This window comes from Gasterosteus aculeatus, chromosome 18 (genome assembly GCF_964276395.1).
Source record: "Gasterosteus aculeatus chromosome 18, fGasAcu3.hap1.1, whole genome shotgun sequence".
Classification (NCBI taxonomy): Eukaryota; Metazoa; Chordata; class Actinopteri; order Perciformes; family Gasterosteidae; genus Gasterosteus; species Gasterosteus aculeatus.
In genome coordinates this window covers 8,324,539-8,351,635 of record NC_135706.1, presented here as the reverse complement: position 1 = coordinate 8,351,635, position 27,097 = coordinate 8,324,539, and the positions used below count along the sequence as shown (strand labels likewise).

General features: G+C 45.2%; 1 protein-coding gene across 4 annotated transcripts; it reads right to left on the bottom strand.

Annotated features, from left to right (window-relative positions):
- On the bottom strand, positions 1-25,332 carry slc24a4b (solute carrier family 24 member 4b). 4 transcript variants are annotated; one of them, XM_040160473.2, is made up of 17 exons: positions 24,543-25,332; positions 19,930-20,037; positions 13,138-13,214; positions 10,963-11,037; positions 10,785-10,869; positions 10,568-10,671; positions 9,988-10,062; positions 9,879-9,904; positions 9,528-9,581; positions 8,119-8,213; positions 5,618-5,787; positions 5,366-5,507; positions 4,825-4,991; positions 4,486-4,600; positions 3,838-3,950; positions 3,632-3,697; positions 1-3,114 (listed from the first exon to the last, which is right to left on the bottom strand). In XM_040160473.2, exons 1-17 carry the CDS (start codon positions 24,703-24,705, stop codon positions 2,965-2,967), a joined length of 1,785 nt encoding a protein of 594 aa, XP_040016407.1. In that variant the 5' UTR covers positions 24,706-25,332; the 3' UTR covers positions 1-2,964. The 4 variants fall into 4 exon arrangements, with proteins under 4 accessions (XP_040016407.1, XP_040016405.1, XP_040016406.1 ...); XM_040160471.2 differs by having other exon boundaries at positions 8,059-8,213; positions 24,543-25,244; XM_040160472.2 differs by having other exon boundaries at positions 5,366-5,501; positions 8,059-8,213; positions 24,543-25,244.
- Positions 25,333-27,097: the final 1,765 nt, after the last annotated feature.

The following is a 27,097-nucleotide window of genomic DNA, read 5'->3' as shown; positions in this document are numbered from 1 at the left end:
TACATTTGACATTTTATTTTTTCTTCACATTATTGCTTTACAATAAAATGCATTGGTTGGATATGTCCAGTATAGCAAGACAATACATTCATATAAGTTACAGATGTCCTCGGTAATGCTTTATAGTAACTAACTTTACATTAAATATATTTTTAATCATGTATTATTCTTGACAAACAACTCCCACATCACATTGAGCTCACAGTGCATCAGGTCGCATTCAATCAAGAAATACATACCGGTCCTCTCTTGTGTTCAATTGCCATTTCTAAAGTGTGTGTTTTAAAGTATGTGCGCTTTTTTTGTACACAGGATTTTCATACAATCTGGATTTATGCACAGTAATGACAAGTATGGCATCTGTTTTTCAACTATTTCCCCTCCTCCTCCTCCTCCTCCCCTCAAAAAGTGTGACTAGCTAACAAAGATGCAGGTTAGACAACCGGCAAATGTCAAGATGACAAAACGAGCGCAGTTTATTCCCCTGCTGTTTACCCCTCCTCAAATATGGCAACCGGGGCGTGACCACACAGAGCAACAAAAGATATATACAAAAATAAATTAAACCTCAACTCTGCACATTCTGAATCAACTCACTTGCAGTACAGAAGACTCACTGAAACGGATTTGGGGGGGGAATAATGGGGATGTACAAAGGGTCAGTGCGTATGTGGGAGAGTCTGTAGGCCCTGTGTGGTCACCTCCTGACCTTCAAGTCCTCCTTAATGTCTGCGCTCATCCAACTCCTTTGGGAAAAAAAAAAAAAAAAAAAAAACAACGGCCCCAGGGCAGTGGAGGCAAGCCGTCCATTCCTTCCTCCCTCAGCTAGGGTTGGCGGAGTTAATGCCCTTGTGCAAGTGGGGACCAGAGTGGAGAAATAGGGCCAGGAGGGGGCGAGGGGGGGGGGGGATTCAGCACTTTCCTCAAAGCCACCATTCACCGTCTACCATTTGGTCTCAGTTCTCTGGCTGTCACAAACACACCTGTGAGCTCACACATCAAGTACCACGAGACAAACCGACGTCACATCTCCACGGGATCCCCGTCGTTATATGGCAGCCTTGCAGGGGCCTTCGGTCACATAGAATTCTTTAAATTGAGATTGCATATACATGTGCCTGCCGGCCACCGCAGGGCGGAGGGATATCTCTCCACACTTAAAACACTCCACATGAGCCTCTCTTTTGACCGTGCACCTCACTTGGTGGTGGTGTGCTCAGCCATTTTTTTTTTTTTGCATGATGTCAAAATGTCTGGATTGCAGTGTAGCTCGTAGCTGCCGATTTTTGTAAAGTGGGTCGGGCCGTTTTTATTCCCAATGGAGACGCCCAGAAGCCCTCAGCCTTTTTGCGGTGTGGTGGAGCAGCTGCATTTAATGTCCCTGCATGCGCTGCAGACAGGCGGGTGTGCTCATGGTGTCAACAAGGTTCCAATCGGTTCAAGAGTTGAAGAGTCTGGTGTCGGAAAATGCGGCGTGGGCCCATACGGAGCACACGCCTCCACAAACAAACACGCGCACAATTGCTCTCTCGCTCACTCACTCAGTCAGTCACATATACACTGAAAATACACACACACACACACACACGCACAGAAGGAAGCACTAGTTGATTCAGAATGAGAGGACGGCTGTTAAAGTGCAATATCTACATGTAACTCAAAATCAAGAGACCATCGCCATCTGCTGGATTTGTCCATCTATGAGTTTCCCTGATAACCGCCGGCTGGGGTTGGCACCCCAAGCCCTGGGTGGAGGGGCTGCGTTGCCCCCTACTGGCCAGGGGGGGGTGTTATAGCAGACAGCGTTGAGAAGCGTCCGGTGTCTTTGCATTTCCTCCAAAACAGCCATCTACGTGCTGCTGCTGTCTAAAGATGACAAGTCACCTGATGACAGAAAAATTATGTATCCAGACTGAAGTTGTGCAGAGGGAAAAAAGTAGACTGAACCAGAAAATAATGCTGGCGTGGAGTCCCCCCCCCCACTAGCAGTCCAATACCCCTCGGAGTGGTCAAACCCGCCTTAAAGCTCAAAGCATTTCCATGTGCACCTTCTTCCAGTGGAAAACAAAAAAACAGGCAATGTCCTACATTTGCAACAAGCTCTCCTCTGTATTTCACACTAGACAAAACCCTGGTTTGAAAAAAAAGGTGTTTACACGTTTACATTGTGCAGTGCTGCATATGCATAACACCCTCACAGTCATCTGATCGGGACGGCGAAACAACGCCACACAAAGTGTCCGGATGTCTTTTTTTCCTTTTTTTTTGTTTTTCTATGAAAAACACAACAGAATTGATCAAGCAGGTGAGGGGGAGCACGTGGGAAGTGAGCAGTGTCTGCACCCTCATGCCAAAGGCCATGCTAGGGGCGTGGGGTCCAGACTGGAGGAGGGGAGCTGCCAAGGACAAAGCCCTCCTCCATTGGGTCCAGCGGGGGGGGATGTACTGCTTTCTTTGGGGCGCTGGGGTAACGAATTCTTTCAAGCGTGACTTCATGGCAAGTTCATTATGTGGGGGTTTTGGTTGGAATTTTTTCTTCTTTTTCTTTTTACCCCCAGTCAGACTCAGGCTTTGGAAATGGAGTGGGGTTCTACAATTTTGAAAACACCAACAATCAACAGGGGGCACTTATGATTCTGGAGGTCCCCAACATCTAAAAAAGGCATGCTAGATGGGTAGAAAGTGAACAGGCGCACAGAATAACTAAAGAGTTTACTGCAATAACAGGCAAGGCCTGAAATAATTAGAATCAAGGACCGGCACTGTGTGACAAGAGGAAAAATTAGAGACATTAAGTCCACTCTTATTGCCTCTTAAGGAAATGAGATTCAGATTTGGGACCAAAAGAACTGCAAGAGAGGAGAAAAAAAGTCTGCAAATAGGTCCAGTTTTAGAAAGAACAAAAAAAAAAAAGATTGCTATGAGACTGTTGAAGTTTTGGTATCGGAGACATGCTGCTGGAAACTAGTCCTCCATGCACATGGGCAAGTTGACAAAGGTGAAGACGTTGTACTCTATCATGACGGAGAAGCAGAGGAAGATGGCGTACAACACCAGGACGTAGATGCCCAGCTTCACGTCCAGCCTCCATTTGTTCAGGTGGATCCCCAGCACCTGCACACATACAAATACATCAGAGGGGCCTGGATCACACATGTTCCAAATGACATCTTTAATGCAGTGGTTTGAGTTAAGAGATTAAGTCAATGCTTGAATGCACCTTGACCCGAAATAACACATTATGCAAATCCCATTGTAAAACTGCAATCCACATTTTGGTTAAAGCAGTGGGTTCATTATTCTGTTGGTTGAGAATTTCTGTGACTGGCTCATTTGTTTGAACGGTTATAAAAAATAAGAAAAAGCAAGGGCAAAGTGACATTGATTCAAATATTTTAAAAGATTAAAACTCAAATGTGTTTTTTTTATATAAGTAAAAATCCATGTTTGATGCCGTAAAGTTGAGGTTAATTAGGATTCATAGTTCTGGTCTGAAAATCGGATACATTCTTTTTAAAAAAGGCTATTGAGCATCAATAGTCTGTCAAATACATACATTACGGTCAAATATAGTGTTTTTGTTGACATGACAATTTGGGACCACTGCAATATAAAACAAAGTGATGCTCACCGTGAGGGCCACGGAGCCCAGCAAAAGCACCACAGAGTAAACCAGGCCGCGACTGTTGATCATCACCTGCAACGCACAAGACCACAACAATTCCCCTGCAGCTCCGCAGCCTCTCAACAGTCAGGTAGCGGACCTCGGCCTCTCATGCAAACACGCGCCGATGCAGAAACCTGACAGGTTACTTGTCAAGTAGACAAGTTCCTTACCTCCGATCCGTAGCTGACGCACATGGTTTGTATCGCCCAAGGGAGCCCCAGTCCCACGAGAATATCAAATACGTTACTGCCAATAGTGTTGGACACGGCCATGTCTCCCAAACCTGCAACAAAACCAAACAGCCATTTAGAGGAACGGGGAAAAAAAATTAAAAAAAGGTAATTTTAAGAAAGTATGTGAGCGCTTGGGTTGAGTTAACCATTTTTAGCAAAAGTTCCTGCTTTTCTGTACTTTGAGATACTCAAGGGCCACAACCTTATTCAGCGGTCGCAGGGCAGCACAGATGCATTTCCTCTTGTTTCTGTGCTTAGTTCCAACTTGTTCAACTCTTATTTGCATGTAGCAAATGACACATTTTAAAAGCTTAACAAAAAACCGTAGTACGGCTCAAGTACGGCTGACATGCACAATCATGCCATCTGAACTACATTTGCTTACAATACAGAGAACTTAAATGTTGACAAAGTTATCCATGTTCTATCACCTTAAGACAAGGAATATCCCAGAAAGCATTCTGGCCACAAAGATGCTGGAGGACTAACGATGTAGAAAGCGTGGCACGGGGATACCACCATCGCGCTCTCAACCGCGCCATTTAATAAATGCACCAATGATGAAGCATTGAGGCGGCGCTCTACCTTGCCGAGCCACGATGAGGCTGGCTATGCAGTCTGGAACGCTGGTGCCTGCTGCCAGGAAAGTGATGCCCATGATGACATCTGGAATTCCCAGAGTGTAGCCGATTACAGTCACCTGAGATTAAAAAAACGTTTGAGTTCATAAATAGTAGTTTATGTTTGTATGCGACAGAAAAATGTAACTGCAAATATTTTAATATAACCGTTAACCTAACCCTGTTGAATCCACAAATATACGGCTCATGCAATCTGTAACCCTAAAAAGCCAATGATTGTGATGAAGTGGTGCACCCTGGGAATCGCCTCACTCTGAAAATTTGTTCTTGCTTTTACACTCACCATCCAGACCATGAAGTAGGAGAAGACGGCGATCCAGAGAGTGGACAGGAGGAAGGACAACATGAAGAATCTCTCCCAGCGAGGCTTGCCACTGTTCGGGATGGTGAAGAACAGCAGCAGGAGCAGAGGCCACGAGATCAGCCACTTCAACTTGCTGCCAATACCATCTGCAGGAGGAACACATGTTGGTACAGGAGATTATTCTCATGCCCTTTAGTGGTGTGGAAGGAAAGTTCATTGCCCACAAGTACAATATAAATTCAAGTTACAAAAAAATAAAAAGGCATTTCATACTAAACTTCACATGAAAATCAAATGTGGTTTTCCTGCTTTGATTATGTAAATCTATTCCTTCCAGCAGCTTTCTAAAGTTAATGTAAGAAAATAACAGAATTTCACACAACACATTAACTTGCTTTGCATACATCGAATATGTCAAAGATCCATCAAAAAAGGACATTATGTAGCTTTTACACACTAAAGAATCCATCAAAGTCTGCTGAACTAGAATCATTAATCACGTAAAACACAAATTACATACTTGGAATATGAAACGGTGAAATAGTTTCGTTCTCCGGCTCGTCGCTGGGTTTGTCCTCGGGCACGTTTCCATTCTCAATTTCAACCTTCCCGTCAATCACCTGTGTCTCGACTCCATTCGCTGCCTGGACCAACTTCTGGCGCTTTCAGAAAAAAAAATTAACTAAGTCAAAGGGGCTATTTTGAAGATGAAACTGCAGAACACTCAACATCAACAAATCCTCTTTAGGGGGCAACACTGCCGGCGCTGTACCTCTGTAATGATGAGGCGACTGGCCATGCGCAAACGGGTCTTGGGTCCAAAGTGGCTGGTGACCATGACGCGGAGGCCGGCCTCTGGGAACCTGTACTTTGAAGGGCTGGCGTTCATGATCTCATCCACCATCACCACCGAGCCACGGCTGTAAGCTTTGGTGGGCTTGACTGAGGTTTGGGAGGAACATGATGCAATTATACAAAACTTAAAAATCAATCAATCTTCTGTGCATCACATCAATAAAGAGCACTGCGTTTTTATGAACTCTTTAATGTAAGTGCATGTACTTTGCGCTTCCTGACAATGAACAGATTAGAAAAATGAAGCCTCCTTAAGACCAATTACAAATTAAGAGCAATAGAGAGATATGAGCTCTACAATATTACATCTACAGTCTGACGCGCCAGTTTTCCGGTCCACGTTACGGAGGAATTTTAATGAACACTCAACCAGGGCTACTTTGTCACCGTGTCGGGCCTTAAGCTGCACCAGGCAAGAGTTGTGCGTCAACACACACCATTCCCATTACCCTAAATCACAATGTGGGCAGTTTTATATGTACACAAATCAAAGCTATAGAGCAGCAACATCCATCGAAGAATGTTAATCTTGTTTGCAAGTCGGGGTGTTTTCCAAAAGCTCTTTAAATTGTGTAATTCCCTCATTTTTTACCGAGTGAGCTGGAAATGGATGTTGGTGCATCTTCAAGGTTGCAAGTTGTCTCAACACTAATGAGGGAAGTGAGACGAAGCCTAAAACAAACTATTAATCATTCAGTTGATCTGAAACGGCAAAAAAAGTTTACATGACCGACGTGGAAAAGATTTACTTGTCAAGGCTACATAACCCAGCATATATTACCAGGACGCAGCACAGACACGCATCTATATATGAATAAAACATTTCTTTTTTTAAACAAACACTTTTGGGCTTGAGCCAATTCCGTTTTTATGGGCCTACTTTAAAACCATCCCGTCTTGCCGGATTAGCAGATCAACGGTCCCAAATGATTTCTTCCTTCTTTTACGCTTTCCTCATATCACACAGCAAATAAGAGTTTAAAACCATTGGGATCCCTCCCCCACCCACCGGGATTAAACATCACACACCAGCTGAGTTAACATGACTTCTGGGTACCGAACATCAAACAGCGCTCACAAATTGCCTGGTGCAGCTTTGAAGTGGCCCAAAAGTTGTGAATATTTATGGTTGATTTCAAAATGATATGCAAGACGCAACCTGACCGCTTTTGATTTTCTTTAAAATCATCTCAAATGGTTGCACAGGTGTCCAACAAGTTAACACGCAGCCAGTCCACGTCAGTCAATTACCGACAAAAATGCACATCTTTAAATGTGTTATTGGGATTCTTTCAGATTTATGATGGAGGGCAAGGGGGAAAAAAAAAGTTCTGAAAGTACACTTATTAGTTTAACTTTGCATCAATTTGAATGCAAGGATGCACATAAATTAACTGTGTAAACAGACCGGGCATAAACATTTTACTCTTGTGAAATCCATTACCACTTCAGCAGAGACTGGCGGAGGAAAGCAGTATGCAAGCAGAAAGAATTGGACACAGCAGCACAACGCTGTTGAGAGTAAGCAAGAATAAGTTTAGTAAGGCTAAACAGACAGGCATGTTAAGACCAGTGCAGCCAAAAAGGGTTAAATGCCACAGATTAGACTCGGCTATAAAGACTCAAATGCAGGAAAGCAATTAGTGAAGAACTGCTTTTACAGGGGAATCTTGCACAAATGTGGCATTTATTTACAACTTTTCAAAATGTATTTTTTCCAAAGAAAGTTTAAAAAGCCAAGCCAAAGTCCCCTGACATTAAACTGCATTACAGAAAGACGACAATAGCTTCATTAAGCAAGAACATTTCCTTCTGTGCCCCCTTGTCTGCTCAGATAAGCTTTAGTAGCTTCTCAAAGAAGAGAACTTGGCAGGCAGAGAAAATCCACGTAGTCAAACACGCCATCTCTTCAGGCAATGCAGTTTGTGACGTCGGACTGAGGTTTTCTTGACCTTTGAAGAATTTCGTGAAGCTATTCTGCAGAATCTTGTTTCAACGAATAGTTCAACATTTGGGAGACTTGTTTATTTGTGGTCCTGCAGAGAGTGGAGATCAAAACCACTCACGCCCGTCTGCCAAATGTAAAGCCAGCATCCGCACAATGTTCACGTCCAACTGTCGGGCAAGTAAGTAAATCACAATATTTCCCAAAATGTTGAACTATTCCTATGTGTGTATTTCAGCAGAATACAATAGAAGACGACAAACTAAAGTTAGTTCAGCAGAAAGAGGTTAAAGCCAATCCCATCTAATAGAAGGAAACATCCACAGTTCTTCAGAGAAGCTAAAGCTAAATTGTTTAAACATCTCCATTAAAAGCAAAAAGCTTTGGTTCCCGGCCTGTCTGATTAACCTTACCTGGCGAGATTAAAGGCAATGACGGGTCGTCATCCCAAACATAGTCATAACTAGTATTACCGTCCTCCATCTCGCTGCTGGCCGCAGCGTTACCGTTCGCCACGTTCTTTTTCGACTTCGACCCCATGAAAAATCTCTGCATGCTGGTGTTGAATCTAGCAACCAGATGGAACATAATCCCTGAATTAGAGATACGGAAATCACTCATCCCACAGTCCCAAAAAGGCAAAGAATTAAAATGAGATCGAGGTTCAACATTCACATTTGTGAATAGCGCTGATGAGCTTCAGATGAAAGGCTCCGAATTCTTTGAAATGTACATTATGCATCATTAGCCAAAATAACCTGTTTACCATCTGTGCTTCTATAGAATGAATTTAGCTAAAGCGGCCTACTTTCTAAAAACTGCATCAGCATAAACTGTATGAGAGGTGACTGAAATATGCTGGTTAAGAGCGAAACGGGGAGGCTTTCACACATACACAACAAGGGCCTTCAGGATACCATTTGAGCGGCAGAACATAAAAAAGGATGAACGAATACTCACTTCTGCTGCCTTTGAACCAAATGTGTGCAAAGTAACAGTGAGACATCACAAGAACAACTCTAACCCTTTCAGAGGTTGCATCTTCAAAGGCTAATATGCAAACCAAAATGGTTTTTGCAGTAAATAATTCAAAGTTGTTATATTAACTCCATCTCTTTATACAGAGTGTAACCTCGTCTGAAATCAAGAGATTGATGAAGCGCAGCACTGGCAAAGTGTAAAATCATGTGCAGAGCTTAGAATTTGTATTTAACTAAAGAGAGCGAGCAAGCCATCCTAAAACCGTACCTAGACACAGAATCACAAACCAAGATTGAAGCATTCAAAGTCCCTCTTGACTAAGGATATCCCAAAACAAATGCTCATCTTTATATTTTAAAGCATTAACTTGACATTAGTTCTCACAATTGGCATGTGTGCTATTTGAGAAATAAATAAATTCGCAGCCAAGCCCTGGAAGGTCACCTCGGTGCTCGAGCTATATGAAACCCACATTACACCCTTTGGACAGGAAGAGCCCAAAGTGGTCAGCGGATATTTTTGGGCGAGGGCAGACGTGTGACTGCACACACAGTAAGCGCTTTTCTTCCCTCCGAACGAGAAAGCAGAGGAGTGATCCGGCTAAGCCCGTGCTCTTAGCCACTGCAGAGGGACAAAGATTAAACCCTCATGGCAGGGGGAGAGCCGGCTGCCGCCGAGCGGAACACAGGTCACCAGCTGGACAGAGACGCAGGACAACGCGCGGTGCTCATTACGCGGTTCGGACTGTAAAAGACACAGATGTGCCGCGGCTGATGTTTTGTGCAAACAGTTTGCTCACACGAGCAGAAAGGTTACAGGGTGAACGAGACACGCGGGTGGATGTGGGAACGCGTCATCGGTCAGCTTTAGTGTGAGCGGCTGAAACGTGTGCAGAACTCACTTCATGACAAGGATGTATCCGGCATACATGACCACCAGTATCAAACTCTCCCACCTGGTGAGGATAAAAAAAAAAAGATACAGGATGAAGACAATTTGCTCTTAATTAAACCAAACCAACTAAATTATTGTGTAACATTAAGTCTGAATTGGTAAAGTTAGCTGCAACAATCATTATCAAGGCTAGTTAGCATTCCAACAAACTCTCGGCAAAAGCAGACCAAGTAAAGCTGTAGCAGCTTGAAGAAGTGACCAAACCTGGTTTCTTATAAATCAAGCTTGTATCATTTTTTTTTTTTGTTTTTAATCTTCCAAAATAGACATTTAAAGCCAAGCTGGAGGAATTACTTACCAATCTATTTTCCCATCATAGATGAACTGTAAAAATAAAAATTATATATTAGAAGCAGCCATAAATAAAATGCTTAAAAAAGAATGCACATGCAAATGATACGACTTACTGCAATTAAAGCCAAAACAGAGAGGATATAGTAGAAGGAATCCCTGAAAACTGCCCACCAGGTCAAAATCACCACCTGATTGAAAAAAAGGACTCATGTCACATCAGTGTGTATTTGGGTTTCCATCTATCTCAACCCACAAAATGCAGATGTATTTTTCACTTGACAGGAGCATCGATTCATGATCCATTTATACATCCGGAGTTTAATTCTCCATTTCTGCTCCAAACATTTTTTGTGAGCCAAGTGAAGGAAATGGCTGCTCTCCAATCTATAAACAGATTCACCCAGAGCCGTTAGTCATTATGTGTCTCTCACACACACACACACACACACACACACACACACACACACACACACACACACACACACACACACACACACACACACACACACACACACACACACACACACACACACACACACACACACACACACACACACACACACACACACACACACACACACACACACACACACACACACACACACACACACACACACACACACACACACACACACACACACACACACACACACACACACACACACACACACACACACACACACACACACACACCTGTCCTGCAAAGATTCCACAGACACCAATGATGCAAAGGATGTTGAAGACCGCCGAGCCAACGATGGTCCCCACCCCCACATCTCCGTGGGTGATGAAGACACCTGCACACGTGGAGAGGCAGCCAATCACAACCAGCGGTGACACCAACCATCTGGAGATGTCTGTGTACACACATACTGTAGGTGTGTGTGTGTGTGTGTGTGTGTGTCACTACCAATGACTGAAGCAAAAAGCTCTGGTGCAGAGCTGCCAGCTGCCATGAAGGTGGCTCCTGCAACATCTTCACTCAGATCAAGTTTCTGCAGAAGCAAAGCAAAGACGTGTCGTTTACACGCGGAAAACACTCGTTACGGGACGACGTGGACAAATCAAAGCGTGCGACTCCCAAGTACCTCACAGATCTTCTCCAGCGATGTGACAAAGTATTCATCGCATGTTATGGCGAGGGCAAGAAACATGTAGAGCGCCTGCAGACAGAAACAGTAGCATCACGTGGGAAGCAGGTGCGCGTCAAGGGCAAGACAGCGTGCACAGTCCCTGTGTAGATAAATCCTTAATCAGCAGAAAATGGAAATGGAAATAGAGACTGGGCAAAGCAAGACTTTCCCCAGCTAAAGGACGGGTGAAGGGGAATTTTGAAGCACAGCATCCAATAATAATTTTGCCTGCATTAAATTCAAAAGTCGATTCAGCAACAAGCCGTTCTGTTGCAATTTGAAAACATCAACAGGATCCGCCCGGATGGATACGAGAGCGGAGGGGTGGCAGCACATCTCAGTAGCTGAAGAGAGATCTATAAATTATAGATCAGCTGTGACATCACGGCCTCGGCGGCGGTGCTCTGCTCTGCTCTATGCTATCCACAGGGGGCAGTGCAGGACTGCAGCACGCTCCGACCCCCCCACCACCACCACCACTCCCTCCCTCCCTCCCTCCCTCCCTCCCACGCACACATTGTGTTCCATTCCTCTCAGCAGTGAAGCAAGGACATTTAGAAGTTACTCTTCAGTGCGGGGGGCATCCAGTTTGAGACATGTACACGCCGTCCAGCATACGTCTCTCACACCTCGGCCCTGGCATGAACATAAGCGTCCCCATTCATTCTCAAACCCGTACAAGTGAAACCAAACGAGACCCGATGAGTGTTCATGATAATGCCTTCATTAAGGACAAGAGAGGAGATGAGCTGCCACTCTCTGAAGTGTCCTCGTAGGCGGGGATCGCTGCACTAATGTAATCTGGGTGGTGAGAAGTGCTTAACCGTGCCATGGAGGCAAAGTACCACAGCGCTCACACCTCTGCGCAAACTGGCGCCGCTCATAATTTCATAAGTTTCTAGTTGGCGTTGTATGAATCCGGTCTGCATCTTCAAATCATCCTCAGTCTTTCTAGTATAAAATTCCCTGTGCCGTCTTGCTGAACTGTAGCAGAGGCAAAGCGAAAAAGATAGAGGGAATTTTCGACTATCACTTCAAGACAGACATTAAAGAATGCGATCCAATCCTTATATCCAACAAAACAATACATTATTTAAAGTCTCATCGTCTCCAGTCAAGCATTTCCAGTCATGTCCCAATTAAAATTGGTTTCTGGTCAGAATTATGGCAGGAGCCTCATGACTTCAGTATTTATCAAATCCTAGAGCCCAGACTTGACTAAAGCGAAGCTTTAAAGCCAGTTAAATCCGTCATGAATCGCATTCCTCTTGATGAATAATACTTCAGAACCAAGTCAGTTGGGCTCAACATGACTATGAACTAGAGAAGCAGCTCGTTCTGGAAGTACAAGCATTCATAAATACTTGTGCTCATCATGGACTTGGCATTGTTCTAAGGAATGTATCATTCCTAAAATTACACCTAAAATAACTTCCAACCTCAGAGACATCGTGCTGATGAATCCATCTACGCACTGCTGAGTTAAAGCTCTGCTTTAAGACACATGGATTTATGACACAGAATTGGTAAATAAGACGTCTTGTAGTTGTTCCAATGCGGATTCAAAACACTGCATGGTTATTGGGTTTAATTTAAATCATGTTCTACATTGTTGTGGCGATTGGCCTCATTTATATGCCGTATTATACACCCTGTCCGATGTGGTTGAGCTTTGGCTTTAATCAGGAGATTGATTTGTCATTACTTGGCTATTCCAAGAGCTTTTGTTGCTATCCATGGCCTTCCTCCGCCCCCATCTGCATTACAGAGAACACGTTGAACGTGCCTGTTCAAAGCACTACTATACTCCATCCACTCATTTATGTTTTCCTCAAATATGTGTTTGACTTCACATCTCCGATTTGTGTGTAAACTCATTCAAGCGCTAAAAAGCTCTCACGTGGCATCTTTGCAATCTGGCTTAGCAAAAGCTGCTAATATGCGGCGACTACAACCTTACCTTCCCGGCATTAAGAAGCTGACAACAAGAAATTAGTCAGTAAAAAGCTTCTAAATCCTCCTCCAGCTGAGCTCTACTGAGAGTGTTGACTGGGGACAGATGTGATGGGAAATGCAGGTGCAGGAGCTTTGAGAGAAGAAAAAAAAAAAAAAGAAAAAAGGTCCCCTTACCGCTGCGATGTGGAGCAGAACGGCCCCGCTCTTACGCTCATCATTGGTGAAAAAGTCATTGGGGAACTCTCGTATTGCTGAGGAGAGAGAGGGAGGAGAAAAACGTCATGGTCACCACGGTGATGCGGCAGTAGAGCGAGTTACACGTCACCGACCCAGCCAGAGGGGACCACATGACTTCACTGTGGGGGTCTCTCCAGAAGAGTGGGCCTCCGGTCGTCATGGTTACCATCAGTGCATCCCGACTCATTCACACTTAAAACAGCAAAAGTGTCTCGTATACATAAACATGGGGTATCGCAGCCCGAGCGCTTCAAATGCAAATTTAATAGCGGCCTGTGAATATCTTCAAAAAAGAAAAATCAATTCTGCAGCATCTCATTCCACTCGGCATCATACCCATTCATGGAAGAAAACCGATGTAAGAGCCTGATGTCGTATCAATATAAAGAGCAGGTGAGGCGGTACTTTGGCATCGAGATTAGCATTAGTTTATCTGTTAAAGTTTAAGGGTTTTTTTGAGTTTGTCATCTGTTGAGATTTAGGTCTGGATCCATAATGGTGGACCTTTCTATCAACATTGAAACAATAAAATGCTTTATTATGGCACCAATGCTTTGCTGCAATACAAGACTAGCTCTGGCTCTTGTCACACATGGATTCGTGAAGTGGAACAGTGCTCACCTGAGACTTCCCGCTGCATCTGTCCCATCCTCACCGTTGCCCGTTTGACACGTTGCGTGCACGCATGACTGAATCGGCAGCATTTGGAACACCGCACAGGCAGAAATCAGACACGACAGTATTTGCTCAAAGGCCACACAACGGCTTCATTTCACTTTACGGCACGCCGGTATTTCTCACGTTTCCATCACGTCGTTACAGACCCGCTCGTGCATTTTGCATCATGGCCGTTTTGATGCCGCCTTGATGGCGTTTCGGTATCTCATTGCAGCACCAAGACTTCCCTCATGACAGAACAGATTAGAGATCAAAATAGTAAAAGGTCTTTGACCTTTAATACAACGAGAAGCTGGAAAACACCTGGCGGACATCGGGAGCCGACGGTAACAGACTCGCCGTCGGCTTTGGCTCGTTTAACTTCAGACAAGTTTATGTGGTTGAAAGAAACGTGTCTGAAAGCCGCGGCCCTCAAGCGCGGGCGTAATAAATTACAGGATATGTCAGCTGTGGCCTCAGAGGGGACTGAAAAACTGATGCAGATACAGTACGCTAAAGTCCTTTTATTCGCTCATGAACAAACACCCACCATCAAACATTACTCCACCACCTGAAGGTTGTCTGACGCTTCCGAAAAACATAAAAGTATCAGGTTTGGATTTCCTGCTGCTCTTTCACTGCCTGCTTCCATCTTTAGATGGCAAACCTACAGGTCTGCCATTAATCAATAATTAAATGTCATGACCATCCGTGTTCTTTGGTTACAGTAAAGCTTGTTGCCTCCATGCGCACACAAGTCTGGCTGTGTTAAAAATGGGTGATCACGAAAAAAAAAAAAAGTGTTTGAAGGGTGGCAGCACCCGGACGGCAGAGACTGGGGTCACCTCCCCGTCCCTGTAAACACGCAGGCAGCAGGCAGATCGCGTCTACAGGGTTGTCAGTGTAAGGGTCAACCCGGACATGGACATGCCTCCACAGCCGTTTCTCCCCACACAAGGACAGGACGTTCCCACCGAGTGGGGAAAAACAGAAATGAGGGCCCATAAATAGAACATTAAATAATATGTAGCTCAGTTGAACTAGAATTCATTTTTACTGAAATGTCTTTATTATGTGATCAGTGTTGAGGACCATAAAGATTTCTCCAATTATGACTTCTGGACATAAATGTGTTTTTTATTGAGTATGACCTCCTGATTTCGTATGGTTTATCATTTTTTAGGATTCCTTATTTATCTCAGTCATTTGTGATGACTTAAAACCCTGTAAAATATTACATTAAAAGCATACAAGCATATAAAGAAAAGCAGTAAATAGTCACAATTTCTCGAGGGGGGGGTAAATGTGCTTAAGATGGCACAGAGGAATGGAAGGTGTTCTGAAAGAAATTTTAAAAAAAGTAGGGGACTAAATCAAAGAGCATTCTCTTTGGTGCCGTTCTTGTGGCTGCAGTCTGTTTGGGCGGAAACGAGAGCGAGGAGACGTCTGTACTGACAGGTAGGGGGTGAAAAAGAAAAAACACTGGTCCTGTTTAGTGGCTGCGCTACAAAATCTATAAATAAACCCTGGATTCTCTGGACAACGGACTGGGACGCTTACGCAAGAAATTACTGGCAACCAGCGTTGGGAGGTTTTGAAGACACAGCGCTGCAATCACTTCTTTAAGGGTGGACTGTTATATTTATATAATTATAATAATAATAATAATAAATAATGAGCCAACGTGTGTTCTGACGTTTTCGACCGACAAGCGTTGCACCTCCTTGGATTTGTTGCACTGCTTTACTGAGTACGGTTCAGTTTTTTAGAACTGAATGCATTTTAAAATGTCAAGTGAAACAAATAGTACAGGTCACATAAGTGCCTCTGCATTTACAAAATCTCTGCTCGGATAACCATTTATTGGCGTATTAAAGCCAGAGCGTGACAGCCATTCTTTACATTTGCGCAATTATTAATCCATAATCTGGTAATATTCCAGATATTATGCTGCCGTTACATAATAGAGCTCAGTATCGGGTACAGTCTGTTGTCCCAGAGGTAGAAGGGGAAGAGAATCCCTACCAAAACACAGCTAACGCACTGAGATGGAGCCATAAAGTACATATGGGAAAATAGAAAAAAAAAGCCAAATAAAATTATAATGCAAGCATGATGTTTTGGCAGAGGGCCTCGTGGCAACTTCTGCCGCCGACCTGCCAAGTCATTAACTAATACAGTTGACACCCCGGTACAGAAGACAGAGCAGGAGAATGAATCACCCGGAGTCTTAGTTTTTAGATAATTAGCTTACTCCAGATGACATCAGTGGAGAGCATGACTCAAACGTAACAGACCTCAGCCATCCTTGTGAACAGGACCGCGTCAGGGAGCAGCTTAACTGGAAAACCTGTCACACAACGACAACTTCTTAAGCGCACAGGGGCTCCGGTTAACCTACAACACACTCTCACGTTTATCCTCTTGTTAAGTTAATACTTAAACATGTACAGCTGCCCTCACATGCAATTTTGCCTGCATGAACATATTGCACCTCCACATTTAGCATGAAATCCCCTCAGCCAGTTATGTGACAGGAAGCGGTCAGGCTGCTGAGAAAGGCCAAGCTGGTGGACCGGAAGACACCTGGTTCAATGACCCGAAAGGGGCCAGGGGAAATGGGTCCACAGCGCCATCCCCGTGGACACCGGGACGATTAGCGGGCTGCTAAGGCGTCAGCTAATGGGGATTCAGTAAATAAACAACAGCTCCCTCGGGGGGGGGGGGGGGGGGGTGAAGTATGGATCAGCAACAGAGTAACGACAAAGACGCGCCTTTGAACCCGATGTCCCTTTCCAGGGATTTTAAGTACCAGCCAAAAGCAGAACAGACATATGGAGGCTGCAAGTCCGAAGCAGAACAGCTCGGTCAGAATGCATGAACACGTCGGCCGCGTTTCAACTGGGCAGCGTGGAAAGCGTGCCGGTGCAGGTGCATCGGGCCTGCGAGGCCCCTCCCCGCATTGTTCCACCGTTTGTGTGCGAGCGAGAAGCAATGCGAGGTCAGTTTCCATTATGCGCAGCAGCATAATCCCCGCCGGTGTAATTCCCTTCTAAAAAGCCTCCTTCTGGTGATTCCCTGGATTTGATGAGTGCGCACTCCAACATGTACCGCTGGCTGCCTCCCGGTGGCAGAGTCTCCCCCTTACGTTGCCACCACAGATCCTGCCCCCCCCCCCCCCCCCCCAAGGAAAATAAACTGCATACAACATTCCCCTTGTTTGCATAAAATCCAGACTTCTCTTTTGACCGGCAGCAGAAGTCACTCTACTAAGCAACAGAAGTTTACACCATAACACAGCGAGCATTTCCAGCTCCGCTTTGGGCCACAGTTCCTCCTCACCCACCCAACTTTCTGACCAAAAATGCAACATGCACCCCCACCCCCACCCATGCGAGGATTAGAGCCATATCTAAAAACGACTACGGATCAAATCCCTGTGGATTATTTTACTGTACAAACCCGGTGTGAGATGCATGTACTGGTAAAATATATTATAACATTGTTTTGTGCTGAAGCCAGGTACGAAAGTTCCGGATCCATGTTTTAACTTTATGTCAATTAATTATGATTTGCACCGGCCACTGAGGAGGATCGTGTGTGTGTGTGTGTGTGTGTGTGTCCCTCAGCTTCACCTGGGTTCTTATCTCAACCTGCTTTGCAGCTTCTCGTAACTGGCACGGAGAATGTCCTTCACATGTGTATAAAACTGCTCGGAGACGCCATTACGCCGAGCGCTGAGATACGTGCTGGTTTGTTGGACCTCCTGCTTGCAAGCAATAGTTAGAGCCAGATATCTGCGGAGAATTGCTCATGTAATCTTTTTCTCTTCTAAATAAATGTTAACTTTTGACTTTAATTGATCAACGTGCTGCGATCCTTCTCATCAACCAACTCTGGGGGGGATCGGAGATCCTGACACCGGCCATACTAGAACATTTGCCTTGCTGTTCACTTCTACTTGCGCCGCGGTTGTGGTCGTTCACTTTTAACAAGCCAATATGGCCTTTTAAGGGGGTGTTTTAAAATGGCATAGGCAGCATCTTTAATAAAAGCAAATTATTCCTCCCACACAAAATTACCCCCCCCCCCCAATTTTATTTGATCCAGTTTGCATCCGCCGGCCTCCCATTGGGGAGAATAATCTAATTTTCCATGTCAGAGTAAAAAGTCAAAAACAGGATAACACAATCATTGTCCAGCCTTGAGCTGAAACGGAGATTATTTTTTTCCAAAGAGTTACTTGAGACTGGTGATTCTTGGGTGAAAAAGTGCACGTTTTAAATTAATCATAGGAATTCATCTCATTATTAAGAGAATCCAGAGGTTGCATCAGCCCTTTGTAGTTTGCAAGTATCTACTGACATCAAGCAGGAGCGTAACAAAAACTGTATTAACACCTCATGTTTTTTGTAACTAAAGCCAATAAAAATGTAAAAAATGTTTTAAGAAGCATAAGTGATGAACAGCTGCCTCAGAAGCACGTTTTAGGACAAGCAAAATAACATTAGCACCCCATTAACCATGAAAAGAGTCCCTCGATGATCACAAATAACGATGGGAAGAGGCAGGGAGACCAAAGCTGGCGGAGTGTGATCTATGCAGCCCACAAACAGGAGCTTAAACAGTTACACTCATAAAAGAAACGCCTCCAATAATACTCATTGAGCAGAGGTCCATTCACGGCACACAAGTGCCATCGTCCACTGCTGGATCAGCAGGTCTGGATAGACAACGAACAATTTCTTCTGCGCATATCTTAAGTTAGGAACAAATATTTTGTATAGCTGGCATCGTCCAGATAAGTCATTAATTTAGGAGAATTTGTCTTTAATGTCTAAATGAATGACGTGAGAAACGTCCATCCTTGCTCAGTTACAAACAGATACACTTACTGCCCACAAGTGGCAAACTTATTGAAACTGGTCATCTGAGGTGCCAGAAATCGATGACTACAACCGGATTATTCACAAAACCATGACCCAAGAACAAAGTCATATGATCGGCTCACAGTGGCGCGGCAGAGCAGGGGTGGGCTCAGAGGAAGGAGGTCTAGAGCGGGTGAGAAATGTGTGGAATGTAAGTTAAGTCTAGCGCACAAGACTTCATAAACATTTTTTAAAAAGCTAATCCTGAAGGATTACGAGGAGAATTTAAGCACACAATATTGTCATTTGGTGTTAATTTCCACAGGCCCAAACAGGGATATTCAAATAGTCTACAAAGTTACTGGATAGTTCAAATGAAGTAGTGCAAAAATTGTCTACATATAAAAATGGCAGCTCACGGCTCCATTGACTACTAGCCTGTGAGGGACGATGCCTGCGTGACCAATAATGAAGTCAGAGCCACTTACTCCTTACGGAGTCACTTGGGGTCCTCTTCTGCCGGCTAGCCGAACACAAATAGTCAAACCAATCCAGAACATTGAGATGAACCTTCTGTGGCAAAATAATTGTCAAGGAGTTCGCTCTTAAATCACAGAAAGGTCAACTGAAGCGGTTGTAAAAAACACAATTTAATTGACAGGGCACACTATTGCGCCTGCTACATCTCCACCACCTTAATGCTTTTTGTTGCCTGATGGAAATGTCATAGCCGTCGGCATAACTAGTTGCAGAGAAAGACGCTTCCTTTAACTGTACCAGAGACTCTGTAAAATCATCAATAAATGACCCTTAAGGTGCATATTGCAGATCAAGTGTTCTAAACTCAGTCGGAAAAATAGAGGCCCAATTAGTGCAGCAACTATCCTGGAACAATGCGTACCCATATTCAAGTACAGTGTACCCAATGACCCGGGCGCCATTAGTCATGCCGTGCGCCTTCATTTCTGCATTCTGAGCTGATGCAAAAAGATCAAATCTTATAAAAAATGTATAGAATATATCCTGAGGGGCCCTTAAATGCTCCAGTAGGTTCACCAACTTTGTCTGCCATTTAGTGGCGAGCAGGTAGCGTGTAACGACGCGCAAAGAGGATGCACTACAAGACGTCCAGGCGCTCCGGAGGAGGTGCGTGAGCAAAGCTGCAGGGCGGCGTGACCTGATTAGTGCATCTCTAATGGCATACCTGGCTCCGAGCAGTTCTTCTCCTCCGTGACATTGTCTGGTGCCGAAGCCATTAGCCGTCTTCCCCAGTGTTCAACGTCCGCATGTCCCTCCACGATCATCCCGTGGCCTGCAGAAGACAGAAATAACTTTGCTCATCTTTCAACATGTATGACCGGAATTAAACTTGTGGTGTGATTAGACTAGAGCTCATGGCATGTTTAACAGCCTTTTTCTGCCAGAGAAACCTTAAAATCTCCATTTTGTAAAAAAAGGCATCAACATGGCTGCTTTTACACAAAAGTATGTTTTAATAAGGTGGCTTTTCTTTAATCCGTTAAGTTGTATTTTAGGTAGATATGACATTTGCATCCGGCGGCATTAATAACACAACATGCAGCTGCTGTGCCATTATGTTTTAGGGTGGGGAGGAGGAGCGAACAGTTTATTTTTAATGAAATTGCTCTTAAGCCTCCGTAATGACGACATGAAAACTGCAAGACCCAAATCATGGGAAATCGCCAACGTTTTAAAACTCACTCAAGTCCACATGAAATGTTACCACACAAACAATGTTTACGGTAACCTGCTGAAATACAATTTCACTGTACTACCAGCTTCTGGATAATGAGCAGATCCCTGGGGAACACCCAGAGGACAGATGTGGTTGTGTGTGTGTTCATGTTCAAGTTGTTAGTTGTAGATTAGCTCCGTCTGGTTTGCCGGTTACACAATGTCGTGAAGACACTGACGCAGTGGGCTCACACGATCGGTTTGTAAAGGTCTCCCCGAACATGTGAATGTTTCTTCTCCCCTCAGAGGCCAAGAAGCTCCGGCAAAGACGTTGTGGCAGTGACGGTCGTTACTGAAATGCAACGACTTCCTTTGATGGATTAGAACGCTCAAATGTGAAAATAAAGCTAGACCAATAAATTCATCAATATTTGTTTATTGCAGATGCATCGGTTTATAGGTCGGTAATTTGCGGTGTAAATTGATCCGATTATTTTCTAGATTAAATGGTTATTCTATAAAACTGTCTTGGTTATTGTGCCCCAAACAACTGCAGATTCATTTTCTGGCGATCAATTAACCATTTTAGCCCTGGTGTTAATGTACAAACAGTCCCTACTTATTGCAGGTTGCCGTCAAATTTGAAATGACTGAGGACAGTGATCAAGCAAAAGCTAAAAGATACTGTTGGTCAGAGCAAAAAAAAAAAATGTTTAAATAAACTCAACCATCCTCTTAAAGTTTGTAACCAGTCTACCTGGACCACGGGCCCTTTTTTTTAGCGCGCTAACACAACAGGCTTCATTAAATGGCTTTTAATCTGGTACAGTCGGGACAACCTGTCCATCAGCAGGCGCTGGACAAACGGCACACGAGGCAACGGCAGCGGCTTCCCTCTGTTCAAACATCCCCCCAAAAAAATCCACCAATCCAGTCTTCGCTCCAACCTGTTCCCCCCCCCCCCCCCCCTTCGCCAACCGGCCCAGATGAAGCATTGTCCGTTTTGAGGCATGGGGAAGGGGCCGCAAACACGTGCCGAGATATGATTGTGGAGTATGACAAAGTGATCAAGAGTCATGTGGCGCATGGGCCTCTTCACATTTGGACACAGTGGTTGGTTTGCATGTTTGGGGGGGAAGTTAGTGTGACAGGCCATCTAGAAGCAATTCATCCAAGCAGTTATGTAGAATCACTTGACCACAAGTATAAAATCTTATGGTCACGATTCTGTGCCGTTGCCTGGATGACGACCGCATGATGTCTCACGATGACATGGCTGGTTCAGTGCAATGCGTGCTCCCCGTCTAGCATCTCAATAAAAAAAAAAATTTAAAAAGCCATTCTGTCAGCACAGGCCGGGTGGCTGTTCATGGGCATGACTCACTGAATTAATTGGCTTGGATTTTCAGGGGAATTTGATGCAAAGAAATCACAGAATCACCATTTAAGTAATGTCGAAAATAAAGTTGGATAAGATTTGATGAGTCGGCTGAGACACATGCCAATTTTATCATTCGGATACGGATTTAAGACTGATAATGTAGTCTGGATTAGCTGGACAAAAGTGTAGTAGTTTGTGAAACAAGACCTGCCACTACCTCAAAATGTCCAACATGCTTTTACAAGAGTGAAAAGGAGTTCTGAAGCTCCGGCGCTCATCAAGGGAAGTTAACACCTCGCTGGGAATCTTAACAGCCAGAATGGCCAAAGATTGGGGAACCAAGTCTGCAATGCCCACTTTCAGGAGCAGTTGACAAACAAAATGGTGAACAAAACCAAATCTGAAACACTGCAAAAGGCAGGCATCTTAATTGGAGACTGTGTGCAATGCACCAATAAAGAAAACGATGACCATTGACCTGTTGCTTGACTGTTAAAACAAGGTCATCCGTTTTCTCCATCACTAGGTTTACAGCTGTAGCACAGGTACGAACAATGCCATGGTAACCTCGCCATCTCAGTTTTAAAAGGAAAGTCAACACGCAGATTGCATGTGCATTGAGAGTACAATGATACCGAACGGGAATGTTTTTTTTAAAAGAAAATGTTCCTCCTACTTTAATTCAAAAATGGGAAAGCATAAATCGAAATGAATAAATGACTGAAATTCTCGAAATTCCCTGGTCCATCACACGCAGCCCCATCAGCATAGCGCCACACCCCTCTTTCATGGAGATGTAAACCAGGAGTAGTACATCAAATCCCATCCATCTGGACCCTTTGGCACATCACCCACACACACTACTATCAATCAAACGGGTGGCAAACACATGGCACAGGTTTCACTGCGACATGAAACTCCTTGTGATGGATGGAAGATGAAAGGCCACAGCTATTCAAATACAGATCCGACTACGGCGAGCTTTGGGTCTTGTGGTAGAGGGGATTTGGGGTCTCTTGTCGAACATTTCTCTTGCATGTCATCTCGAAGTCGCACACCATCATTGCTGCCTCTTGTCAAATGGCGAGGGAAGTAAAAACAAAAGAAGCCTTCTGTCAAATACTCCCACATGACAATCGTTGTGTGGGTCAGGGGAACGTGATTAAATGAAATAAAATAGGCAAGCCATTAGTGACAGAGGGGGGCTTACTTTGGCTCCCTGTGCCTTCCTTTGAGATGAGAGATTTGCCCTCGCCTGCATGATATCATTCAGAATAATCTTTTAAGCCTCTTGTTGTTTTTAATGTAATTAATAAAAACTCTGCTACATCAGTAAGATCTGCAGTCGGGCACTAGTTTGGGTGAATTTACAGCCGCTTCCAGCTCCGGGGCCTAAGTGGTTGCAGATGGACTGATCCCATGACACGGTCAGGGGGGGGCCAAGGTTTAGGGTCCGAAGCACTTTCTCTTTTTTTTAATCCTAACCCCCCCCCCTTACTCAATATCTGCTGGTTTACACAAGCAGCAAAATTCATGTCTGCATCTTTTGTCTCACCATTACCGTCCCATGAACAGCAGTGCTTGGGGAGGTATGGCGGGTGGCGGTGGGCTGTTGGGGGGGGGGGGGGGGGATGTCTAGTTAACCTGTGAGCAAAGTGGTGTATCTGACAGATATCACTCACCAGAAAAATGTCATGGTTGCTCGTTCTGATTACATAACTGCATGCGAGGCTGTGCAGGACGCTGTGCGTGTGGTTTTTGTACGGGCCCGAGGTAAGAGTTGGGACATGTGTGCGTTGCGTGTGTTAGAGCGACCGCTTGGTGGAAATATAAATATATATAACACACGCATGATCAGCCATCCGAGGAGTCTGCTCGGCGGCGCACACGTCGGGCATCGGGCTAGGACGCACGCAAACGCGTGTCCCTGCGTAAAATCCGGATCCCTCGATGGCCACGCGGAACCGTGCGGCGTGATAATGCTCGAGCGTGATTGAGGGAGGGGGGGGAGAGAAGGTCCAGTGTGCGCGAGGCCCCGGCCCAGACGCAATGATGCCAGCACTAACCACCATCACAAGTGCCAGTGTCGTGCGACTGACGATATGCCTGCCTGCCTGCCTGCCTGCCCCCCCCCCCCCCCCCCCCCCAAAAAAAAGCACAGACTGGGATTGCTTCCTTGATCGCGGTGTGCATGTGCGCGTGTGCCGCGAGTATGAGCCTCCGCTCTCAAATTAAAAACGTGCCGCTACCACCGCGCGCACACTGCGGCATACACGGACCACGAGACGCGTGTATCCAACAGCGGGGGAAAAAAAACAAACGCATACCTGACGATCAACTGCAGGGGACTTTGTTTCTACCCCGAACGCATTCTGGACTGTTCACTGCACATTAAATGGGAGACACACGGACACTTGACAGCGATGGGTAGAAACGCAAAGGTATCGCACACGCATGTTTTTGGATCTCGGGGAGAAGGGGGGGGGCAACAACATGAGACAGACAAACTGCTTGGATCCCCCTGCCCTTGACATGAGCGCCAAGGCCTATATGCGCGTGCTCGATGCTCTGAAATTAAAACTAACCCGAAGTGTCCATGCGTGCGTGTGGGTGCATGGCGCCACTGCAGATCCGCGCCGACCAGAACTCCCTGTGCCCCCCGGTGCATCTCAGCGGGCTAATCGCCCCCCCCCACACACACACACACACACAACACGCACGCTCTCTTCATTCCCACTCACCTGTTTTGGTCAACAGCGCGGACATGCTCCACGCCACGAAGAGGACACTGCAGACGAAGCACACCTGCACGAAAAGCATCTCCCTCCTCTTGCGAACTTTGAAGATCTTCGAAACGATGGTCTTTTTGGACGCGCTCCCGGTGTCGGTGTCGTCCCGCTCCATGCTTCCGGAGCCCCGCCGGCGGCCACTTCTTTGCGTCCTTGAAAGCCGAAAGAAAAAAAAAACTGCCGCTCCCCCCTCCGACCGACCCACCCACCCCGCTTTACCTCTTCACGCGAAACACAGCCGGGTCGTGGTCCTCATTTCAGGCTGCTCGGGGCGCAGATGGAGAGTAGCAAAGTGTGCAGGTTTTTTTTTTTTATCCTCGTCTCCGCCGTTCAGAAGATGCCTCTAAAGCTGCTGGGACCGAGACTGCCGTCCAATGACGCCGCGGTCAAATGCCGACAAGGGTCTCGGTTCAGCGACGCTTCTGCGTTCGGATTCTGCGCGAGGATGAATATTGGACGGGGCTCCCTTTACAACGTGTATCCTGTCCCGTGACGAGGGGAAAAGAAGAAGAAGAAGAAAAAACACACACACACACACACACACCCCTTTCAGCTGCAACAATATCCTTTCTGCGTGTAGTTTGTGTGTTGGGCACGAGATGCGTCACCGCGGCGCGCATCAACGTGGACTCGCTCAGCTGCGCCGTGTCGCCAACTCCGCGCACCTGCGCCGGTTAAGTGGAAGCAATCTGCGTTCATCAAGGTTAATTGTTGAATTCGGCCGCGGCAGCCGCGCAGCTCGCCCTCGCTCGGGGCGCCTCCCTCCCCTCTCCTCCCCCCCCCCCCCCCCCCTCCACACGAATTCCTCCTCAGTGCTGATTAGAGAGGACAATCAGCTCAGTCTGCCCACAGCTGCTGCTGCTATCACCCTCAACGAGGCCGAGGTTCCCTAACTTTCCTGACGGATGCGTATGCAAACCACCAGTGAAAACACCCCCCTCCCAAACCAGCGGTCCGGAGAGCCCTGAGGTGTGTCATGCCCCGCTGCCCCAAACTACAGATATAACACCACTGCTTGAGAATCCAAATAAGCCAATATCTCTTGTGGGCCCCCGAACACATCGCCGGGGCCTCCAAAGCCGCCTGATGTCCTTATTATGGCATCATGCTGAATAATTGAGGTTATCATGCCCCACCTTCAAATTTAGAAACATTAAAAAATGTGTCATTGCCTGTGGTCTTTTTTTTTAGCAAGTTTTGTCCTTCTGAAAATTGCTTCACACAAACAGCTCTGTTAGACCTGCGCCTACTGGAAATGAATAATGTAATGGAGAATGAACGTAACCTAATTAGTTAATGAGTGATCATGGCAAACATCCACAATTGATAGGTGTGTGTGTGTGTGTGTGTGTGTGTGTGTGTGTGTGTGTGTCGGGGGGATTATGTTTGTGCGATGAGCATTAATGTGAAAAAACAGGCTCAGTCTTCTTTGAATCTTAATAGCTTGTGTACAGGGCAGCTGGATTTAGCCTTCACTCACCCCATAGTTAGAGTTTGATGCCCCCCCCCCAACAGGCCGAGTCAGGACTGCTCAGGTGTGTCTGCTCACCTATTATCTGGTGTTAGCTATATCGCCCCGGAGCTGTGACTTTGTGTTACAGGAAATAATTGGACAGTTGTGTTCCCTGGACTCCAAAGTGCATGTTCTCTGGAGAGAGCAGCGAGCGAAAGAACGATATGCTTTGATATAAGTAGCCGCAGGTATACGCAAATTTGATGCCGTGGCACGGAAAATGTACCACAAACAGACGGGCTTTTCCCGAGATACTACCCGTTTTATCTCTTGTTTCTTGTTTCGTGTTTTCCTGAGCAACACATAAAACGGAGATTCTCATTTGTTTGAAAGGGACATTTTTCAGAGGTGTTGGTAAGAAAAGCGCTACTGTTTGCTAATGCAGATCGCCTGTCATTAGCTGTATTCTTAGACTGGAACTATAAAGTCGCTAATCATTACTAAAGTTTCATAGTTCCCACTGAAAATAACTTTTTAAAGAAATTGTTCCATATGTTGGGAAATACACTTATTCGCTTTAGTTGCAAAGTGTTGGATGAGATGATTTATCTTGTGTCTGTAGCTTTAAATAGAAAACTATATTCAGGAGTAAGTTTAGCTTAGCATAAAGACTGTAAAAAGGGGGAAACGGCTAGCTCAGCTCTGTTTGAAGCTAACAAAATCTGCCTACCAACACCTCTAAATTGAATGTACATAATCCTCGAAAAGTATACAAATTACATGTGATGGACAATTTCTGGGTGTTTATATATATTTATATAGTGTGTTTTTAGTGGTTTTTAGAGGTGCTTTTGGCAGACATCTTTATTTCTAATTCTCAGCAAGAGAGAAAAAAAAATATATATATATTTTATATTACCAAAATCTAACTATTCCTTTAACACTTCAGCACAGTGAGGACTTACAACTACACACAGCACAGGTGTGTGTTGGGATACTTGTGAAGGTGCAGTGCAGAAGCTGGCTGCAGGCCTGCTGTGGGTCACCTTAACTG

What these genes read in the sequence shown, in the direction of transcription:
- slc24a4b (XM_040160471.2), bottom strand. Translation starts at nt 24,705, where the DNA reads ATGGAGCGGGACGACACCGACACCGGGAGCGCGTCCAAAAAGACCATC. An exon ending in TTCTGCTCCACATCGCAGCG is followed by an intron (nt 11,038 to 13,137) that starts GTAAGGGGACCT and finishes TTCTGTCTGCAG; the next exon opens with GCGCTCTACATGTTTCTTGC. An exon ending in CCTACTTCATGGTCTGGATG is followed by an intron (nt 4,601 to 4,824) that starts GTGAGTGTAAAA and finishes TTTTAATCTCAG; the next exon opens with GTGACTGTAATCGGCTACAC.